The 19132-nt window shown below is 44.0% G+C and overlaps 1 protein-coding gene across 22 annotated transcripts in view; it reads right to left on the bottom strand.

Annotated features, from left to right (window-relative positions):
• The window catches only part of WNK2 (WNK lysine deficient protein kinase 2), a 173347-nt gene that overhangs the window by 41098 nt on the left and 113117 nt on the right, over positions 1 to 19132 (bottom strand). For 20 of the 22 annotated variants that reach the window (XR_007357525.2, XR_007357524.2, XR_012669234.1 and 17 more), the window contains 8 exons: positions 15819 to 15868; positions 13792 to 13957; positions 13591 to 13707; positions 11472 to 11639; positions 11057 to 11102; positions 9627 to 9740; positions 7178 to 8394; positions 4214 to 4286 (listed from right to left, as the gene is read on the bottom strand). Coding sequence is in view for 19 of the 22 variants with exons in the window: in XM_048857043.2 (XP_048713000.2) it covers positions 4214 to 4286; positions 7178 to 8394; positions 9627 to 9740; positions 11057 to 11102; positions 11472 to 11639; positions 13591 to 13707; positions 13792 to 13957; positions 15819 to 15868 (1951 nt within the window). In the remaining 3 variants the exon portion in view is untranslated. The remainder of the gene's footprint in view (positions 1 to 4213; positions 4287 to 7177; positions 8395 to 9626; positions 9741 to 11056; positions 11103 to 11471; positions 11640 to 13590; positions 13708 to 13791; positions 13958 to 15818; positions 15869 to 19132) is intronic. The other 2 variants (XM_048857046.2, XM_048857047.2) reach the window with 1 other exon arrangement.

Below are 19132 nucleotides of genomic sequence, written 5' to 3'. Positions count from 1 at the left end.
AGTAACAGAACAAAGCTCCAGGCACATCTAAAGTATACAGCTTCTTTCTCCAGGCATTGAGTGCAATGTTGGGAAGAAGGCTAGCAAGGTGATTCCTTGGTTCACATGGAATTTGGAAACCACCTTAGGGATGAACACGTGGTGTGGTCTCAACACCACCTTGTTCCTGTGAAAGGACGTATAAAGAGCTACCAGGGCGTGGAGCTCACTAAAGCTCTGTGCCAAGGTGATAGCAACCAGAAAATCCATCTTGATGGTAAGGCGGCGTGCTGCGCAGTCTGACGGGTTCAAAAGGAGGCTCCATGAGTTTTAGGAGGACAGTGTTGAGGTACCACATAGGAGTTGGGTCGCTAACCAATGGGCAAGTATGCAGGAGGCCCTTGAGACATTTTGATTTCGTCAGATGGTAGGATTGTACTGAAGCATGGCACACTTACATTGCCACAAGGCAGACCTGGACAGAGCTAACTGCCAGTCCAGCCTGTTTCAGCTCCAGCATAAAGTCTAGGCTCTTTGGTATCAGGATGTCTACTGGTTCTAGATCTCACTGGGCTACCTGCATTGAGAACCTCTTCCTTTCTGAAGGGGAGATCATCCTAGTGGATGGTTTCCTGCTCTGTATAAGAATGTCCTGAATCTGCAGGGAGCAGTCTCTGTCAGCAGTGTTCAACCAGGCAACACCCAAGCCGTCAGGTGCAACAACCAGGTGCGGTATCTGAACTTGGCTCTGAAATACTATGTCTGCGCAGACTGGGAGGTGTATAGGAGATTGCTTGGATATCTGCAATCGGTCTGACAGCCAAAACTATCTCTACCAGTAAAGGACTAACAGAGTGATTATAGACTCATCTCACCTGATCTAGGAATCAGTGGAAAGGCATATAGCTCGAGACCAATGGAGGAGAAAGGCATTTGGTAACAAACCCAAGTTCATGCACTCTCTGAAACAGAAGTTTGAACATTTGGTGTGGTCCTCTGTGGTACAAACAAGTCCATTATGCGAGTTCCCCATTGACTGAATATGATGGACTTTCAGAGTGAAAACTCATGGTTGGTGATCAGTTGTTGGCTCAAGAAGTCTGAGGTCGTTGCTGACCCCTGGTAGGTGAAGAGCCAACAGGGTTATCCCTGAGAGCTGGGAGGGTCCCAGAGCTCAGGCTGCAGCCCAAGCCTCTACACAGCAATTAAACAACTCCTTAGCCCGGGCCCTTTAGCCCCAGTCAAGCGGTGTGAGCCAGTCGTGGGTGTTTAATTGCAGTGCAGACATACCTAAGGAGTCCTAGTTGAAAGAACAGGGACAGGATGTATTCTAAGGCTGTTACAGTCTCCTACTGGGACCTGCTTCTGATCAGCGAGCCGTCCAGGTCTAGGTAGATGTGCATTCCACGCCTCCATAAATGCACTGTCACTACTCCTAGGCATTTTGCGAATACTCTTGGTGCTGTGGAGATTCCGAAGGACAGAACATTGCATTGGTAATAGTTGGGCCCCACTGTGAATCTTAGGTACTTTCTGTAGGCTGGACGGATAACTATATGGAAGTACGTATCCTGCAAGTCAAAAGCCACAAACCAGAATTGTGCTTGGAGAGATGGAGACAAGTGTTACGGTTCTGAACCCGAGATGGCGTATGTATTAAATGAGTCTCTTCAGGTCTAGGATAGGACGAAGGCACCTTTTGTTTTTCAGAAAGAGAAAATACCAGGAGTAGAAGCTTTTTCCCCTGAACTCTGGTGGAAGCTCCTCTATGGATCCTAGACAGAAGGCTGCTTCTGCTTGTAGCGGTCTTTTGCAAGATGGGTCCTTGAAGAGGGACGGGATAAAGGAGTGGAACTGGATGGGATAGCCACAGGTAAAATTTCTAGCACCCATCTGTCAGATGTCATGGTAGACAAAATGGGGCGAGGCAGCTTCTGAAGGCCAAGCTCCCTGGACTGGATCTGATGTGGCTCCTGACAGTCCTCTATAGATTGTTGTTGGGTTGTAGGTGAGAAGTGCATTGCTGAGGAGGAAGGTTGGTGTCTCTCTGCTGTACCTTGGTCTCTTTTTGGCATGGTACTCAGGTTGCCTGGAATGGTACGATAGTGTAGTCTTTGGTTGAAGATACACATCCACAATTGGTCAATTCAGTCCATAGCGGAGATATGCTCTTGGATTCCTCGAGGATGCTGAACTCTCACACAGCAGCCTCTGCAAGTAATGCCTTCTACCATCTCGGCTTGGCTAGGAAACGCCATCCGATCTTAGTGAACAAAGACCCTCGGCTGGATTACAGCAATGCTATATTCATGAACATGCTGACTTCAGCATTAAAGAAACCGCAACTAGTTCAGAATGCTGAAGCACAGCTCACCTCAGCAACACAGGCTAGCACAACCACGTCAAAGGACTCTCCGCTGACCACAGGGGAGAGGATTCGCTGCTTGAAGATGGAGAAAACGTATGCCCCAGTGATAGTGAGAAAGAATATGCCTCTTCCAGGTGTAGTGCTGAGGAATATGGGTGCTCTCAGTATCCGAATCCGTTCTGGTACCATAAGGTGCTTCGGCACCAATTACAGTCCTGGCTTTGCCAGAGATGCCTCCTCTGAAATAGGGGTCAACACTGAGAGGGGCTTCACTGGAGCTGGATGACTCCGTGTTATAGGCTGCTCTGTATAACCAGCTCTCGACAACAAGCGGAAGCTTTACATGGTCTGTCCTTGTGGGAGGACACCGAGCTTCGCTTGGAGTTTATGCCTCTGTGTTTGGAGCCACTCCTCTTGGTTCTGGAGGTGTTGTTATTGGTGCCAGGTCTTTTCTCTGCACTGTCTTCTTCACAGCGGTCTTTGGTGTGACATGTCTGCTAGATGTCAGTGCTGGATGACACTGGCTCTTTGCTAGCCCAACTCTGGAGCTGGTCCCCTCAGGTTCTGAGGAGACCCTCATGGATTGCTCCAGGAGATGAAGCTTAAACCGGATGTCTCACGACTTACGCATCCTAGTGGAGGATGCAAGGCACACTGAACATCTGCTGGGTATAGTGAACTCACCTAAACAGCAGGCACACCAGCTGTGTCCATCTTTCAGGGTAATTAGTCCAACAGGGCTTGGAGCCTGTAGGTTTTGAGGCTGGCATGTCAAGCAGCTCTGTTTGTGTGTGCATGTAAGGGGTCTGTACAGGGGGAATCTGTCAGTGCTCGGTCCAGACAGGTTGATATATATCATGATAGTCGTATGTCAGAGTCAGAAGAGTTGTGAAGATTTGTAGTAAGTTTTTGTAGAAAATTTAGCCAAAGCTAAGAACTGATGGGGTCAAACACTTCACTGGTTCCATGTTGCTGCCACTGGTGGTAAGAAGGTACCGAGGTAGGGTTGTTGCCACCCCACCCTTTATGCCCTCAGAGAGAAGCATGAGAAAGCACAGGGTGCATACATGGCCCCAAAGGACACTTATTAAAAAATCCTCTAGTCTCAAGTGCATGAGGAGCATGTGCACCTACAGTGGGAACAATGCTGACACATACTTGAAGAACTGTGTGTTACTCTAGCACATCAGCAGCAGCAGCAGGAGCTAAAGTCTCCAGAGTGCTCCGTCCTTAAAGGGGACAAAATCTTCCTGGACAGGTAAATCAGATTAGTTCCACATTCTGAACAATTTTAATATGGACTGCTGTGAAAAGTGTCATTGAATCCATCAACAGCTTAGTTGGAATGGAGTATGCCTGCCTTGATAGGCCTTCATGGTCATCCTCAATGATTCCTCGAGAACGCTACGGACCGACTCTTCTCTGCAGAGCCCACCCAAAATCCTGCTACCTTTAAGAACTCCATCCAGTGGAGTAAAGGAGATCTGGCTGGCTTTCTGCTCAGCCTGTGAACTGCAAACTTCAAAACACTATGGGAAAAGTGCAGTGTCTCACATGAAGGCCTCTGTACCTCACCCACGTGAAAGGACCTGCATTGCTTATTTACAGTATTATGTTTAAGTCTGTCCATGAGACTGTTTGCTTTTTGTAAGTTTGATAAAAGTGACAGCAGAGTCAGATTTATTTTTTGTTTTGTGACAGCACCTAGCAGCCCAAGCCAGGTTCAGGTCCCCATTGTGCTGGGTGCGGTTGTGAAGGTGTCCCAAGGAAAGTTAGTAAAAAGGGTGCATGAGCAAAGGGGCCCACAGGATAGTACAGAAATAGCATTGAAGTTACCACTGACAGCTAGTTTGAATTGTTAACTACCTTTTCTCCTCATCGACCCACCTCTCACTTCTGTGGAGCTGACACCGATGCTAGTCGTTTCGGACTTTTCCAACTTTAAGTAAAAAGAAACAAAATATAAAAGTGAATTTCAGTTTAACACACCCCCAAACAGGGAAGCCAATATACAGTCTCTGTCTCTGGAACTTGCTTCATATTTACATCATATCTTAGCACAAAGTTATTTTGTACAGGAATAAGTATTTTACATTCCTAGCGAAATTTGCCACCCATCTTCTTTTTCAGCCACACCATTCTTTTCCGGGGAGGGTGAACGAGGAGGAAGGTTTTAGAAGATTGCAGCATATACTAGTATGGAACGTTTGTAAATATGCACCAAGTTTAGCTATTCAAGTACACACTTATAAATGAGTATCTTGTGCTTTTTCAACCAGATTACATCCTAATACATATGAAATTTCACTGAAAAGTTAAGTAAATTACAATACAAATGTGTTATGTATCTGTGTTATTCTATGGCACACAATCTAATTGGGAGCACTCAATATTATGATGTTATTTATAATCCCTTTTATGGAGAATGAGCCTTCAGTACTTTAGAAACTGGCTTAGTAACATACACAGCGTACAAGGATATACCTTCATCAGTTGCTTAACTGCAACCACCTCTCTGTTGAAACATGGCATGGTTTTAATATTTTGTACAGTGAATCCAGTTGAAACTACATGGGGGGGCAGCTTTATTTTTGGTTGGGGGGATATAACCAACTCCAGAATACTGCTTTCCAACTAGGTTAAACGTCTCTGATCTAGCAGAAAGTGCTAGGGAATTTGTAATGATCCTAGAGCAGTGGCTTTCAACCTTTTTTTCATTTGCAGACCTCTAAAAAAATTTCAAATGGAGTTGCGGACCCCTTTGGAAATCTTAGCCATAGTCTGCGGACCCCAGGTTGAAATCCACTGTCCCAGAGCATTCATAGCCTCAGCGTCTCATCTGAATGACTGCATCTCGTTCTGCTCAGGGTCCCTTGTCGGGACACTGAATCATTAATGAGCCAAGCCGCCTACGGAACCACCAGCACCTTGCAGCACTGTGGCTTTTCCACAGCAGTCTGCCAACAAAGTGGTGACATAGCCTTCTCCTGCTGAGCTTATGAAAGGAGGCAAGATCCCATCTGGAAGCGGTATAAGCTTTATGCTACAGAGTATCCAGCACTAGCTGGAGTGTCTGAGCAAAGTGAATGCCCATAATATGTTTAATTAGGGTTTTAAGTTAAGACTGGTTTCAGAAGGTAGCTATGATGCCCTTGCACAAATGTTATACAACTGGCAGGCAGGCAAGCAAGCAAGCAAAAAAATCTTGTGTTCTGTGCCCTGGGGGCAACTCACTTTTAAAGTGATGGCACTACAGGCCTCGTCTAGGACCCAACGTACTTTAGCAGTCTGCTAGATATCACGGAATTAGTCACGGGGGCATAACGGAAGGCAAGGAAAGACTTTTATTATAGCTAGTAGCATGATAATGTCTACTAAGCACATTTATATTTATGAGGCACAATAACTTACCTGACTCTAGTTAAGTTATACATAGCTTTTCAGTTCCAGTTCACCTATTAATCTGACATTTCTGTTACAACCATATTTCTAGTATTTACATTTACTGAAAAATAAGTGTGCAGAAGTGATGGAGGGCAGGTAATCAATTTAAATGAATACATGGAAAATGATCTTGACAAATTGGAGAGCTGGTCTGAATTCAACATGATGAAATTCAGTATAGACAAGCGCAAAGTACTGCACTTAAGAAGGAAAAATCCAATTCACAACTACAAAATGGGGAAGACCTGTCGAGGTGGCAGTAAAGGATCTGTGGGTTATCGGGGACCACAAACTGAATACGAGTCATCAATGTGATGCAGCTTCATAAAAGTCTAATATGATTTTGGGCTGAACTAACAGGAGTGTCATTTGTAAGACACAGGAGATAACTGTCCCTCTCTACTTGGCACTGGTGAGGCCCCACCAGGAGCACTGTGTCCAATTCTGGGCACCACAATTTAGGAAGGATGTGGACAAATGGGAAAGAGTTCTGAGGAGATCAACAAAAATGACAAAAGATTTAGAAAACCTGACCTACGGGGAAAGGTTGAAAAAAACTGGGCACATTTAGTCTTGAGAAAAGACGACTGCAGGGCGACCTAATAGTCTTCTAATATTTTGCTAAGGGCTGTTATAAAGAGGTTGATGAGCAATTGTCCTCCATGTCCACTGAAGGTAGGACAAGAAGTCAGGGGTTTAATCTGCAGCAAGGGAGATTTAGGTTAGATACTAGGAAAAACTTGCTAACTATAAAGGTAGTTAAGCTCTGGAACAGGCTTCCAAGGGAGGTTGTGGCATCCCCATCATTGGAAGCTTTTAAAAACAAGTTGGACAACCCCCTGTCGGGGATGGTCTAGATTTACTTGGTCCTGACACAGTGCAGGGGGCTGGACTTGATGACTTCTTGAGGTCCCTTCCAGCCTGACATTTCTATGATTCTATGCATGAATGAGGAACAGAAAATAATATACAGAGGCCAGATAGTGGAAAGAGGGTGATGTCTGCCTATCAAGGCTTAGATAAATGCTCAAAAAGGAGTAACCTCAGTTATCAACATCACTATGAATATATTTAACATTCTTAAACCACCATGACATATCACTTTTCCTCAGCTCTCTCGCTTTAGAAACAGGATTTAAAAAAAAGAAAAGAAAAAGACTGCATTGAAGGATTATATGAATTTTTGAACCCAAGAGTAAAGTTTAGTTTTCTCTAATGAATGGCTAGTGAAACACTTGTATGAGTCAGAATACATGTGACAAATTGAAAATAAAAGCAGTGCTGCACTATGGAAAGCAGTAAACAGAGAACCCAGACAGAAAGTAAGCTACTACGGCAACAAGCAATATAGAAATGCTTATAGATAGATGAATCTGCATATCCTACCATTGGCTCTTGGATTCTGAACTCTGTTCTGCTGTGGCCAGTGGCTGTAGCATTGTTCAGCATGGCAGACATTTCCATGGCTGCTGGATTTATGGGTATAAAAGGCACAGTCACAGCCTGACTAGCCAATACAGGGTAAGGTGGCATTTCAGAAGGTACAAGTGACACAAATTGATCCTGAGCAGCATTAGCGTCCTGGCAGGTGTCTGGGACATTAAGGCCTGGTTCTCTTAAATCCAATACAAGTGTGGGAATTAGTTCTTCATTAAAAGGCGGTAAGCTAGCCAACTCGCTCTCCCCATGCTCTAAAGGTACAAAGCTCTCTGGTGTCCCTGCTGATGCAGAAGATGTAGGAACACACTCTTGGTACAGCAAATTGCGCAACTTCTCATCAAGGCTTTTTATTGTGTTGTCAGCAAAATCAACTCTGGGTGGCCCTTCTCCATCTGACTCTACTGCACAAGGTGGCTGCAGCAGACCCATGCCAAGGCCAGCGCAGGTGACAGGCTGGGACTGGGTCAGCATTATATGTTGCTGGGATACAGCTACCGGTAGCTGGGGAGGACTTTGAAGCTGAGAGCCTGTCAGATTTAGAGGATCAGAGACAATACCCCCAGGAAGCAGCTGGTTCACCAAGGAATGCTGCATTACACCAGGCTGCCTGGCCTCTAACACATGGTGGATTTGTGGCGCAGGCTGGAGTTCCAAGACGACGGCATCAGAGAAAGCAGGAACGGGGCAGAATTCGGCTCCTTGCGCAGGAACCGTTAGAATTGAGCTGGGTGGCCTGACAGTACAGCATGAGATCTCCACATCGGGAACACAAGCATCTTCATCCGTCTGCTGCAGCGTTTGCAGGGAGGATTTTGGAGCAAGCTGAGCATCAGAAGGCTCCTCTAGTGAAGCTGCATTGTGGGCAGAAGCATCAGGCTGACTGGGCATTACCAGGTGTAGTGGAGGATACTCTGGTTGACCTACATTAGCAACAAACTGTTCTGGGACATATGGAGCAGTTCCCGTTAGTGTTGCAGCTAAAATTTCTGCCTTAGTCTGTAAAACAGCTGACGACACTGCAGCAGGAACTTGTGCCAAAGGACCAGGTGTTCCACAGGGGCTGTCGTATACACTTGTTTGACTAGGGAGCTGGTGACAAAACAAGACACTAGGTGTGTCTGTCACGGCAGAGCTCATTTGCTGATCATCGGACTGTTCAGGATCTATAAGGAGTAAAAACACCAATTTCACCTTTTACAGGCTATACAGAGTGAACCATATAAAGTAACTGCAAAATTTCTTAGTCAAGTTTAAATACAGCAGGCCCTGAACTGCTAAATGTTTTCTGTTAGAAAACTAGTAACCCAATATTCAAATAAGGACCACAAATTGCAGACTACAGAAGATATTTCTGTAAAAAGGATGCAGCCTATGATAAACAGCTATGAATAGAACTTAAATTACAACACCTAACTCTTAACAGAGTTTAAGAACACTGGGACTTTTCTATAAATAATCAAAAGACCATCCACATTTTAGTTTAAAATTATATGCTCACATAAAATGTGTGATCCTACAGAAAAGCTCTTCATGCTGGATATGATCTATCCATTTTGAATGGGTACTGTGTATTGCACTCCATTGGCCATTAATAGTAATAATACACAATTTATGAACTACCCTGTTTCAGCAGCGTGGTAAATTGAGGTTCATAAAAAGGTCCATATCCTACACGACTTTTTAGACTGCAAATTATGTGGCCGATACTACAGGCTCGTTTTTCATTTGTACAAAGTTCTTAAAATTCAAGCACCTTTTGGGGCAAGGCTCCCATGCTATTCTGGACTACAGTGGTGCTCCCCAACTTGCTACCCCAAAATCCATGGCTGATGAACAACTAAGGTAAGAGCTGCCCTAAGCCAAGGAAGACACACCCATGAATGATTCCTTCTTTGGCCATGGCCTCCGAGTGAGCGGTGATGGCGAAGATCAAAACCAGAAGCAGGCATCATTTTTGCTGATTATTTTGGCGTTATGTGTAATCTGTGAATAACTTTTAGAAGAAGAAACTTATTGCAGGAATTTGTTTGGCCACACAGCTTTGCTAACAACTAAAACCAAGCCACCGTACTTCCTCTGCAAGATTAGCCTATCTGGTTACCCCCACACAGGTGCTGTGGACGGCAGCAGTTTGAGGTGCAAAAAAGTAATTAAAGGAGAACTAACAGTGCCTGTGTTAGCATCTTTGGTATCCTATACTGGTCAGCTCGTGAAGCAACACCACACACAATACTTTTCAGCCTCTGCCTCCCACCATGTTGCAGCTAAAAGGAAACAATCATGATGAAAGCATGGGAGGGTACAGGAAGAACTGACAACTGCCTCTAAGACGACAAGGTCGATGGCCCACACCCGTTCCCTGAGATAAACGAAAGCTTTAAAAGTTCATAAATACCTGGACCTTCTGGCTGTTTACTCTGAGGAACTGCTGGGGAGAATTCTGGTACTTCCTCAGTAGGGTTTTCCACAACAGGGCATATAATAAACCACCTTTTTCCAGTATGTAAAACTAATTGTGAAGATCAAAATAAAGGGTTAACATTGTATTTGTTTTGGAGCATCTATACAGAACTTTAAGAAGCTGATCGGATCCAAATCAGACTTATTCTGGATGTGAAACTCCCCCATTTTAGGAAGAGGCACGTGTCTCTACAGTATTCATGGAGATTAAAAATAATGATCTTACTGGACTCCCATAGCAAAAAAGTGATCTTCGGATGGAAAGAGTCCTCTGCCTTACAAGTGACTGTATTAGAGTGGGACCCAAGGCCAGACCCAAAGCTCACTGAAGTTGCTGGAACGACTCTCTTTGATTTAAATGATGTTTGGCTTAGGCTTAAAGTGAATTAATTGTACTGTAAAGAAGGTATTTATAATAGAAAAACTGTTTTTTTGGTAATGTTTTTTGCAACTTACTTTATCTATTTTCCTACATAGGTGGTGTTTTTTTACTACTGCTCTCCTACATTTATCTTGAACTTTTACGTCCTCATTTAAATATATCAAATTACTCAGTTTTCAAAATTCTATTTACAAACCAATAAAGGCAAACAGTATACTTTAAGACTGGCCAGCAAGTGTGAACTATCGAAGAGGAGCCAGGCAGACTGCGGACACCATTGTTTGGGAGGAACACCATTGTTTTCAGTCACTGAAGCATGTTGTGCGGCCCAAAAGAGGTTTTACACACACAAACTCAGAAGTGCCTGGCAAATACAGGTGTGTACAACACATGACCACATACAGTTTGGAAATGAGGTTTAAACAGGATATGTTTTTATTCCCTTCTCCAGTTTAGAGAGGGAGTAAAAGCCCACACTGATACCTTCCCCTTCTCTGGGAAAGAGATAATATACCAAACACATCCAAAAGAATAAGACTTCTCACTGGTAAGAGAGTTGGCTGAAACTTCCTGGTTACCAAATTCAATTGCATCTGCAAACATTAAGGCTGGAAGAGCCAATCTCTGTTAACTTCTTTTTGCAAGCTTAATTATTGTTGAGAACAAAAGAGTACATTTATGAAAGTCTCGTCTCTTCCTGCTCAACCCCACTTCCAGTTTGGAGGTACCGGGGATCATCGCCAGTTTGTAAAATTTGTATATTTCCAATACACCCAAACACTGGTTTAATCTATTTTAGCCTTGGCACTTCAAAGCTGCTAACGGCAACTGTGGCTTTTACCAGGCCTATATTTTTAGGATATATTCCAGTCACCTGTAACTGGTGGAGTTATTTGGAGACTGCTAAACTTCTGGACAGTCTAATATTACCTATTCATTGCCTGATAGTTCGATATTCTATTTGTATTCAAAAGCACTTTTACCATTCTGCTGATACATTGGTGTCTTCACTTGAGATTGCCGGTTCTCCTGTTTAAAACAAAAAATATGTTTTTAGACAAGCACTAATGCAGGAACATTTTTCTAAGGAATATTTGTGTTGCAAATCTTACATGAGAAGAGGCTGTAAAACAAACTTAAAATACAGTAAGTAGATAAAGAAAAAAATCAGTTTTGATATCAAGAAACCCTCATTTATTAAAAAAAGAAAAGGAGTACTTGTGGCACCTTAGAGACTAACCAATTTATTTGAGCATGAGCTTTCGTGAGCTACAGCTCACTTCATCGGATGCATACCGTGGAAACTGCAGTAGACATTATATACACACAGAGACCATGAAACAATACCCCCTCCCACCCCACTGTCCTGCTGGTAGACCCGACACACAAGATTCTTACTTCATTCATTTCTAGTCTAGAGGCATCTTGCTGGGGACTTGTTCCCGGATCAGAACTTCGTTCTCCTTCTGTATCTTCACTGAGCATATCTTCTGCTTTATCAATAATATCTTTCATTTGTTCAATGAATGTCTCTTTTTCAGTCTGCAATATGAATTCCTTCTCTACCTGTATAGAGCACATTAAGATAAACCACTAATGGCTGTAGGTCAGTACTCACTGTATGGTCTTAACTAGCTGGAAGTTTGCATCTGTGTACGGAGAGCACGTGCATCATTCTTCATGGGAACTAGACCCTAAAGAGACAGTATTCTTATTTGGCCTCCAGCCAAACTGAATCACCCCTCTCACAAAAAATTAGTCGTTCTCTGGGCCTGGTGAGTTTGATACAAAGTGATCACCTTGCTTGTGTGTGTAAGAAGCATTGTCTTGTTTCTCATCCCCCCCAAAAGACAGACTTTGTTACAGTAAATAGACATAAAAAAAGCCACCCAGAGCCCCATACCTACAAAACACAGAGCCTGGCTTGCAGGTGTGCTTAATGCCCTAAGTTCCCATGGATTTCATTTGGGACCGTGGAAGCTCAGCCCCCTCTGAAAAATCAGACTCACTGCATCTGTGATCTAGATCAAAACCAGAACATAGTACAGGAACGACGTGCTCCCCAAACCATGCAACCTCAGAAGTGGGGAGGTTTTGTTGGGGCTAGCATGGGAGAGAAAACTCTTGGCCCTTTTAAGGACTGCACCCCACCACCCCTGCTTGTGGACTTGAGGAACAGGGCACTGGGGCTCATTGGTTGCACAGGGTGCAGCATAAGCCTCTTGGTTCCCATGCATCCAAGGGAGGGCTTATAAGCCCTTCCCCCTCCTAGGGAACCATTCTCCCCATCTGCCCTCTCTGGGCTCTCATCCCAGAGAGGGCAAATGGGGAGAATTTGGGGAATAGTTGCCTTTTTGCAGCTGGGAAGAAATTATTCCTCACTCCCAGATTGGCTGGGGGGGGGCCCCCCCGCGGGAAGGAGAGGGGGTGTACACCTTCCTCTCAGCGGCCCGGGAACTGGGCAGGAAGGTTTGGTTGCAAAATTTTGTTGCAAGCTGTTAGGAACCCAGTGCAGCTAATTCTTCAACAGGGGTCTGGTCCACAGATAAGACAGAACTGGAAGAGGATTAGGAGAAAGCATCTCCTAAGTCCTTCTTCCTGTGGTGTCCTGGCCAAACAAAGTCGTGCTTACTTTTCAGATAAGCAGGGCTGGTGGCACCGCCTGTTAAGGTTGCCTGACATGTCCTATTATAAGACCCTGCTTTGAGTGTTTATAGCTTTTCCAAACTAACTGATTGGGCTAAATTTTCCAAGCTGGGCGTCTTTTGGAAAATTCTAGCCAAAATGGTCAATGGTTTCTGGACAAGGAGACTGGGACTTGGATGAGGAGCCAGGTTTGGGGAATAGCCAGGATTGGGACAAGGTCAGATTGGAGAGGATTCAAGGCAGAAAAATCTGTGCCCATTGGCGCACACTCCCTTTGAGAGCCTGGACTAGAACCCAAGATTCCTGAGTCACAGCCGCCTTCTGCTGCTAGCAAGTATCTGTGAAACCCATTGGCAAAATGTGTGTCTCATACCTCTCTAGTGCTGAGCCACAGAGAGGATGACAACCTACTACTGCTATCAATTACTCTAGTAGCTCAAGTGGCAAAGGTCTGTGTGGTTGATCTAAAGATGTCAACCTTGCTGATGATCCATGTGCGTGTCAATATGATGCCACATGATAGAACTGTTTTTTTCAGTTTATGCTTTTTAAAACCTAGGAAATTACACAAACTATATTAAAAGAACATTATTAAGGTTGCAAAAAGTCAAGCCCTCAGTAGTTAGGAAATGCCAGAATTAAGGCTGCCTGTGCCACATTCATAATGCATAAAACATAGGCTTTAATTATATGATCTCATATTATTTTTTCATAGCAATCTTAATTTTGGCATTCCCTAGCTTTGGAATGCTTGACTTTGCAGCCTCAGTAATGTTCCTTTAACACATTGTGTGTGTGTAATATACATATAGTTTATGCAACTCAAAATTTTAAGTGTCTTTTCAAAGTTTCTTCGCAAATAAGGTCTTACCATGTAAGTAGCAATTTCTTCTGGCGCATCACCGTCTAAATCAAATTTAAAAGTCACCATTTTGTGATTGTGTGTTTCCAGCTGACATTCCACCATCTTATCCCCTGTGTTGCACACCTATAAGAAAAGAGTAATGTTGATAATTATTTCTGGCATGTCCAAGAACAGAAGTTCAGCCTAAGACAAAGAGGTTGTACTTGCATTTAGAATGGTCAGCTTTGGTCTGCTCGACTTCTCCTGGCGTGATCGAATGCGTGTAGATTTCTTATGTTTCTTTGAAGGCTTCCCTTCTTGCTTTCCACTTCCAACCACTCCTTCAAAGCTGTCACTCATCTCTTTACCTGAAGCAACATCGGGACTCATGTAGCTTTATAACAGGGAAGGAAAAAGATACCCACACGGGATGTGGATATGGAAAGAAGAAGAAGAAGAAAAACAGTGACTACAGGAAAACAGTGAATCTGCTTTGTAATAAAACTTTTGAGAGCAGCATGGCTGGCCACAATTCAGCAAGGTCCTTAAGCATGAGCATAAGAAAGCACATGATGTCCCTTGCACAATTAAATCAGGGCCTTAATTTCCACTGAGAATAGCTCCTTTTCCTCAGGGGCCCTTACAGTCTGTCTTTGAATTGCAAGGGTCCCCCATTTCCCCAACTTATTTTCTTACTCTTCTTCAGGTTCTACTCTCCAATGGCGAAGGTACATATGTGACCTTCTCTAGAAACCATCACTTTTTGTCAGTCAGAGATGCAGGGAAAGGGTCACACAGGAGAGTGACATGAGATACAGAATACAACTTCGGCAGCTGCAGGCCATTTTACGACCAGGCACTTGTTCTTAGTCTATGAAGGTGCAACAAAACTCTAATGTGGAGAGAGGACCGCAGGGCATTGCTCTGGGATATGTTCTGATGCAAGCAGCTTTAAATGTTGCCACGGCTAGGAAAATTAGTTTTTCAAATATAGCTAATGAGGAAAAAAAATTTGAGAGCGATCAATCACTAAATATTTGGCGTCCTTTCCTATAAGAGACTGTAGGATAGCATATTCACTAGGGATGAGTGAACTCACTTTGCCTAATTCAATTATACCCAAGAATTATAGGTCTGAAAGTTACTGGAACCTGGAAAAGGTAAATTCCACCTTCCATGAAACACAAAAAAGAACTGAGCACGCCACAGAAACACCAGACACAGAGTTAGTGTCCTGAAGCCTTAAAAACGCTACTTTGCCTGCATGAAGGGAAGACTGAGTTTATTTTCCTTCCCTAGAGCCGTCATGGTTTTTACAATGGCATTCAGCCTGTAAAGCAGAATACTCCTTGCAAGTGAGAAGCAGTTCTAAGGCTCTCGGCCTGTATTTACTTATGTCAGCCTCGCTTTTTGGTGAGGTAGAAATGGGGGCAAAGGGAAATGTTCAACTCTGAATACACAGGGCAGGCTTCCCTTTATCTAGAAAATTTGTTCTGGTTAAAATATAATAGCTTGAAGGTAAAGATAAACGTTACCCCCACGAGTTTGGGTCCTCCCTCAGGCTCAGACATAAAAGATTGGACATTAAAACATGAATTAAGGCAGTCAGCCAAATACAGTAGAATTATGGTAGTACCTTAAGGCTCCAACCTGTATTGTGCTAACCATGCTAAAGACAGAGCTGGCTTGGTCTATACATTAAATTAATACAATTTTTGCTATACTGGTATAGTTAAAAGCAGGATAGTCCACCCACTAGAATGATTGCAGTTATATTAACATAGAGGTGCCTAATACTGGTATTAGCTCTTGCTGGGTGGAAACGGGAATAACCTCCAGTGGTGTAAGGCACCTTTATACCAGTATAACTGCACCCACACTAGGGACTGTGCCACTTTACCTACTTTGACAGAAAAAAAAAATCATACACCTAACCAAAATCGTTAAATAGCACCACAGTTGTGTGTAGACCAGGCCTAAGACAGAGTCCCTGCTCCAAGGAACTTACGGTCTATTCACACAAGACAGACCAACCCAAATAGCTAAACTTCATGTATGCAACTTGTTACTTTCCCCAAACCTATCACTTACTATCTCCAATCTGTCCATGTGCTACCAACCTAACACTCCCACTCTACACCCTGCTCCACCCCATTACAAAAGACAGAAATTCAGGCTCAGGCTTGTGAAGGGGGAGAAAGAAAAAGCTTCCAGAAATAAAAAATGTTCACATGCTAGAGAGATTGTAAGAATACCTTTCACAGCTCAGTGCTAGCGTCTGCTGTTTTTCCAGTATTGCATGCTCCTAAAATATAAAAAGAAGTAATTTAAATAGAGACATCAGGCAACATTTGATATATTGTATTTGCATATGAAGAAACATGACACTTTGTAGATCAAGATTTTTGGTAGAACAGTTTTGGGGCATTTAGAAGGATATTTTCTGAAAATAAGATTTTAATCCCACACCATTTTGTTTAACTCATTCTCAGAACTTGGAATGCCACTAAATTGTTGCTTTTGTCGCTAGCATTTCTTTTGGAGCACAAGCCAATATGGCTGTTCGTACACACGTGGCTGTTTGTTAAAGCCCACTTTTGGAATAGAGTTTGTTAATAATTTAGTTCTCCCATTGCTCACTCGGCAGCAAAAGAGCAGAAAACAGAGAAGATCTTACATAAATCAGCAGTTTAAAAAGAGCTCACAGCAATCGAACAGTGTTAGTATATTTGGGATCTACGTCATTACCTACCTGATCTTATTTAAATGGATCTAAATTTTTGGCCTAACCTTGTTATTTTTTTGCAGTATCCTACAGTAAAAAAAAAAAAAAAAAATGCATACAGCAGCAACGTTTAGTATTTCCAGTATGTTTAGCTTATGTTTGAAAGCGCATGATGAATTTGGAAGAAAGGATAAAAACACTGACATACTGGGCTGCCTATCACCCTCTTCTGCCGGCTCCACAACAGATAGATTTTCCTTTAAAAACAGTTCCCCACTCTTGCTATCACTGGTTCAGCTTCACAGTGGCAGCACTAGTAAAGACACCCTGCCACCAGTCTCCAGGGCTCTACATGTGAGGTGGTGTAGGCCTAGTCTGAGCAGAGTTAGAAGAGATGATGCTTAAAGCACCAGTGGTTGCTGGAGCCCTCTGGCACTCCCACCAATGGAGATAAACTGGTGGCAGCAACAGCAAGACACTAACCAAAAATCCTAGTGTAGCCACATGTTCAGGAACCAAGTCAAACCAGATGATCCAGCTGTCCCTTTCAGCTTAAACTCCATGACTCTAAGGGTATGCCCGCACACAGAGGTGCCAACTTTTCCCGGCGCCGGTGGGCACTCGACCCCACCTGCCCCCACTCCGCCCCTGCCCCGCCCCCTCCTTGCCCCAATTGGACTCCTTCCCCAAATCCCCACCCCAGCCCCACCTCCTGCTGAGTGTGCTGCGTTCCCCCTTCCTCCCAGCGCTTGCCGCGTGAAACAGCTGTTTTGCGGCGGCAAGCGCTGGGAGCTAAGGGGAGAAGTGGGGACGTGGCGCGCTCAGTGGAGGGGAGGTGAGCTGGGTCGGGGTGGGGAGCTGCTGGTGGGTGCAGAACACCCACCAATTTCCCCCCGTGGGTGCTCCAGCCCTGGATCACTATGCAGACTTTCTGACTTGGGTCTGCGTCCATACTGCAAAATGATAGGGCGTGGATACAAGTCACAGCAGGACTTGGGCTCTGATCCACCTCCTTCACAGGGTCCTATGATCCGGGTCATGAGTGCTTGCTGACCTGAGTCAGGTTGATGTGTGTGTGGACAGAAAGGGGCTTGGACTCAGTGTAGACATATCCAAAGTTCCCTGAATCCTTTATGACTGCCCTCTAATGGAACGAGAATCTGCATAGCAAAGTTAAAATCTGTAAGCCTCTAAAGGATACCAAGCTCATGTTGGCTATTGCTCATGGCTCTCTAAGCCAGTTGTACCAAACCTGACTGTTTTCTCAACAGAATTACAAAATGAATAAACAATGAGATCACAGACACAACATATTTAGATTTTAGTAATGCACCTGACCAAGTGTTTTACAAAATCTTAGTTGCCTGATCAAATCAAAATGGCCAGGGATTTGAATGCTGTCACATGGATTCAAACAAAAGATAACACCAGAGAGCAGTGTTATGGCAAAATGATAATGAAATGAATTGTTTTGAATTACAATATACGAGTCTGATATGAAACTCTCCTTATAAAAGGTTATACCTAAGAAAACTGTCACAAACGTATTTCACAGTATCTGACATCAGCACAGTCATCAAGGGGTACTTGGATCAATTTGACCCTTATGTGGATGGGGACTCACAAACAATCCAGCTCCAGTGGACAATGATTATCGTTCAACCTAAATGAGGAGTTCCTTTGTCTTGCAGAGCAGATGGACAACAAGGGCCAGCACACAGGCTCACGTGAACAAACCTGTGCCCTGCACGGAGAAAAGTAGAGACACATGATAAGGGCAGGTATGGCTTTAGGATGGGGATTTCCCAGGGGACAGTACAGGGCAGGGAGGGTTCAAGCAAATCTGGGGTCCTTTACAGTCACTCAATTGGGTCTCCAAGCCTCAAGAATCAATGTGCAAATCTTGCCTCCAAACCGCTCTTCTCCATCACGTGGGGAATGGAGGGCCAAGGGAGCTGATCCCATGAAATGAGAATGGGAACAGGGAGTTTATCCAGAGCTACTGTGTGTGAATGGAGTTGGGGAAATAGTGGATGGGGGTTTCCAAGGACATGATAAAAAAGTAAAGAGATATCCTTATGCCTCAGGGGCCTCTCGTTGCCATTTCAGTTCTCTCAGAGAAGCTTGTACTTCACATCACATTACGCTACAGCAATACACATCACATCCATATTTCATAGCTCCCAGAGTGGTATAGAACCCCCCCAACAGACACGGCAGGTGTAGCAGCATTGTCTATAATGGTTCTGGTGCTGGGTATATGCAGGACCCAGAGTGGGCAGGAGGAGAAACACCCAGAATCTGAGAGGTGTTGGATACAGCTGGGATTTCAGATGGGTTTTTAGCAGGTGAAATTCCCATGTGCACAGATTTGCTGATTTTGCTGCCAATGTTTGAGATCCAGGACTTGTGTGAAAGCACTGGGTTGGAGAAAATACCACGTCTCCATGTTGCTAATTTCTCTAACAAAAAACACATACACTTCAAATCCTTAAGGTCTTCCACTGCTTGAAGGGGCAATGGAAATTTATCAAAATGGGCGGTGGTCTCCAGAGCGGTGCCATAAAGTTTGGCTGTACATTCAGTCTTATTTAACATCTGCACTGATGATCTGGAAAAGGGGCTTAACTGTACCTTAATGAAATTCACAGACTGTTCAGTGCCAAACTGGGAAGAAGCTGCATATACCAGAGAGGAAAATACAAACTGACAGCTAAAGAGCTTAGAAGCATGGGCAGAAAGAGAGATTGAACGTGGAAAGGTGAAAGCCATTGCTTCAGAGGAAAAGATCCTCCAAACCAGAAATGCTCCATGCAGGACAAAAACCTGGAAAGCAATGGTGCT

The sequence above is a fragment of the Caretta caretta genome, chromosome 7 (genome assembly GCF_965140235.1).
Source record: "Caretta caretta isolate rCarCar2 chromosome 7, rCarCar1.hap1, whole genome shotgun sequence".
NCBI classification, from domain to species: Eukaryota; Metazoa; Chordata; order Testudines; family Cheloniidae; genus Caretta; species Caretta caretta.
This window is presented reverse-complemented; position numbering and strand designations above follow the sequence as displayed.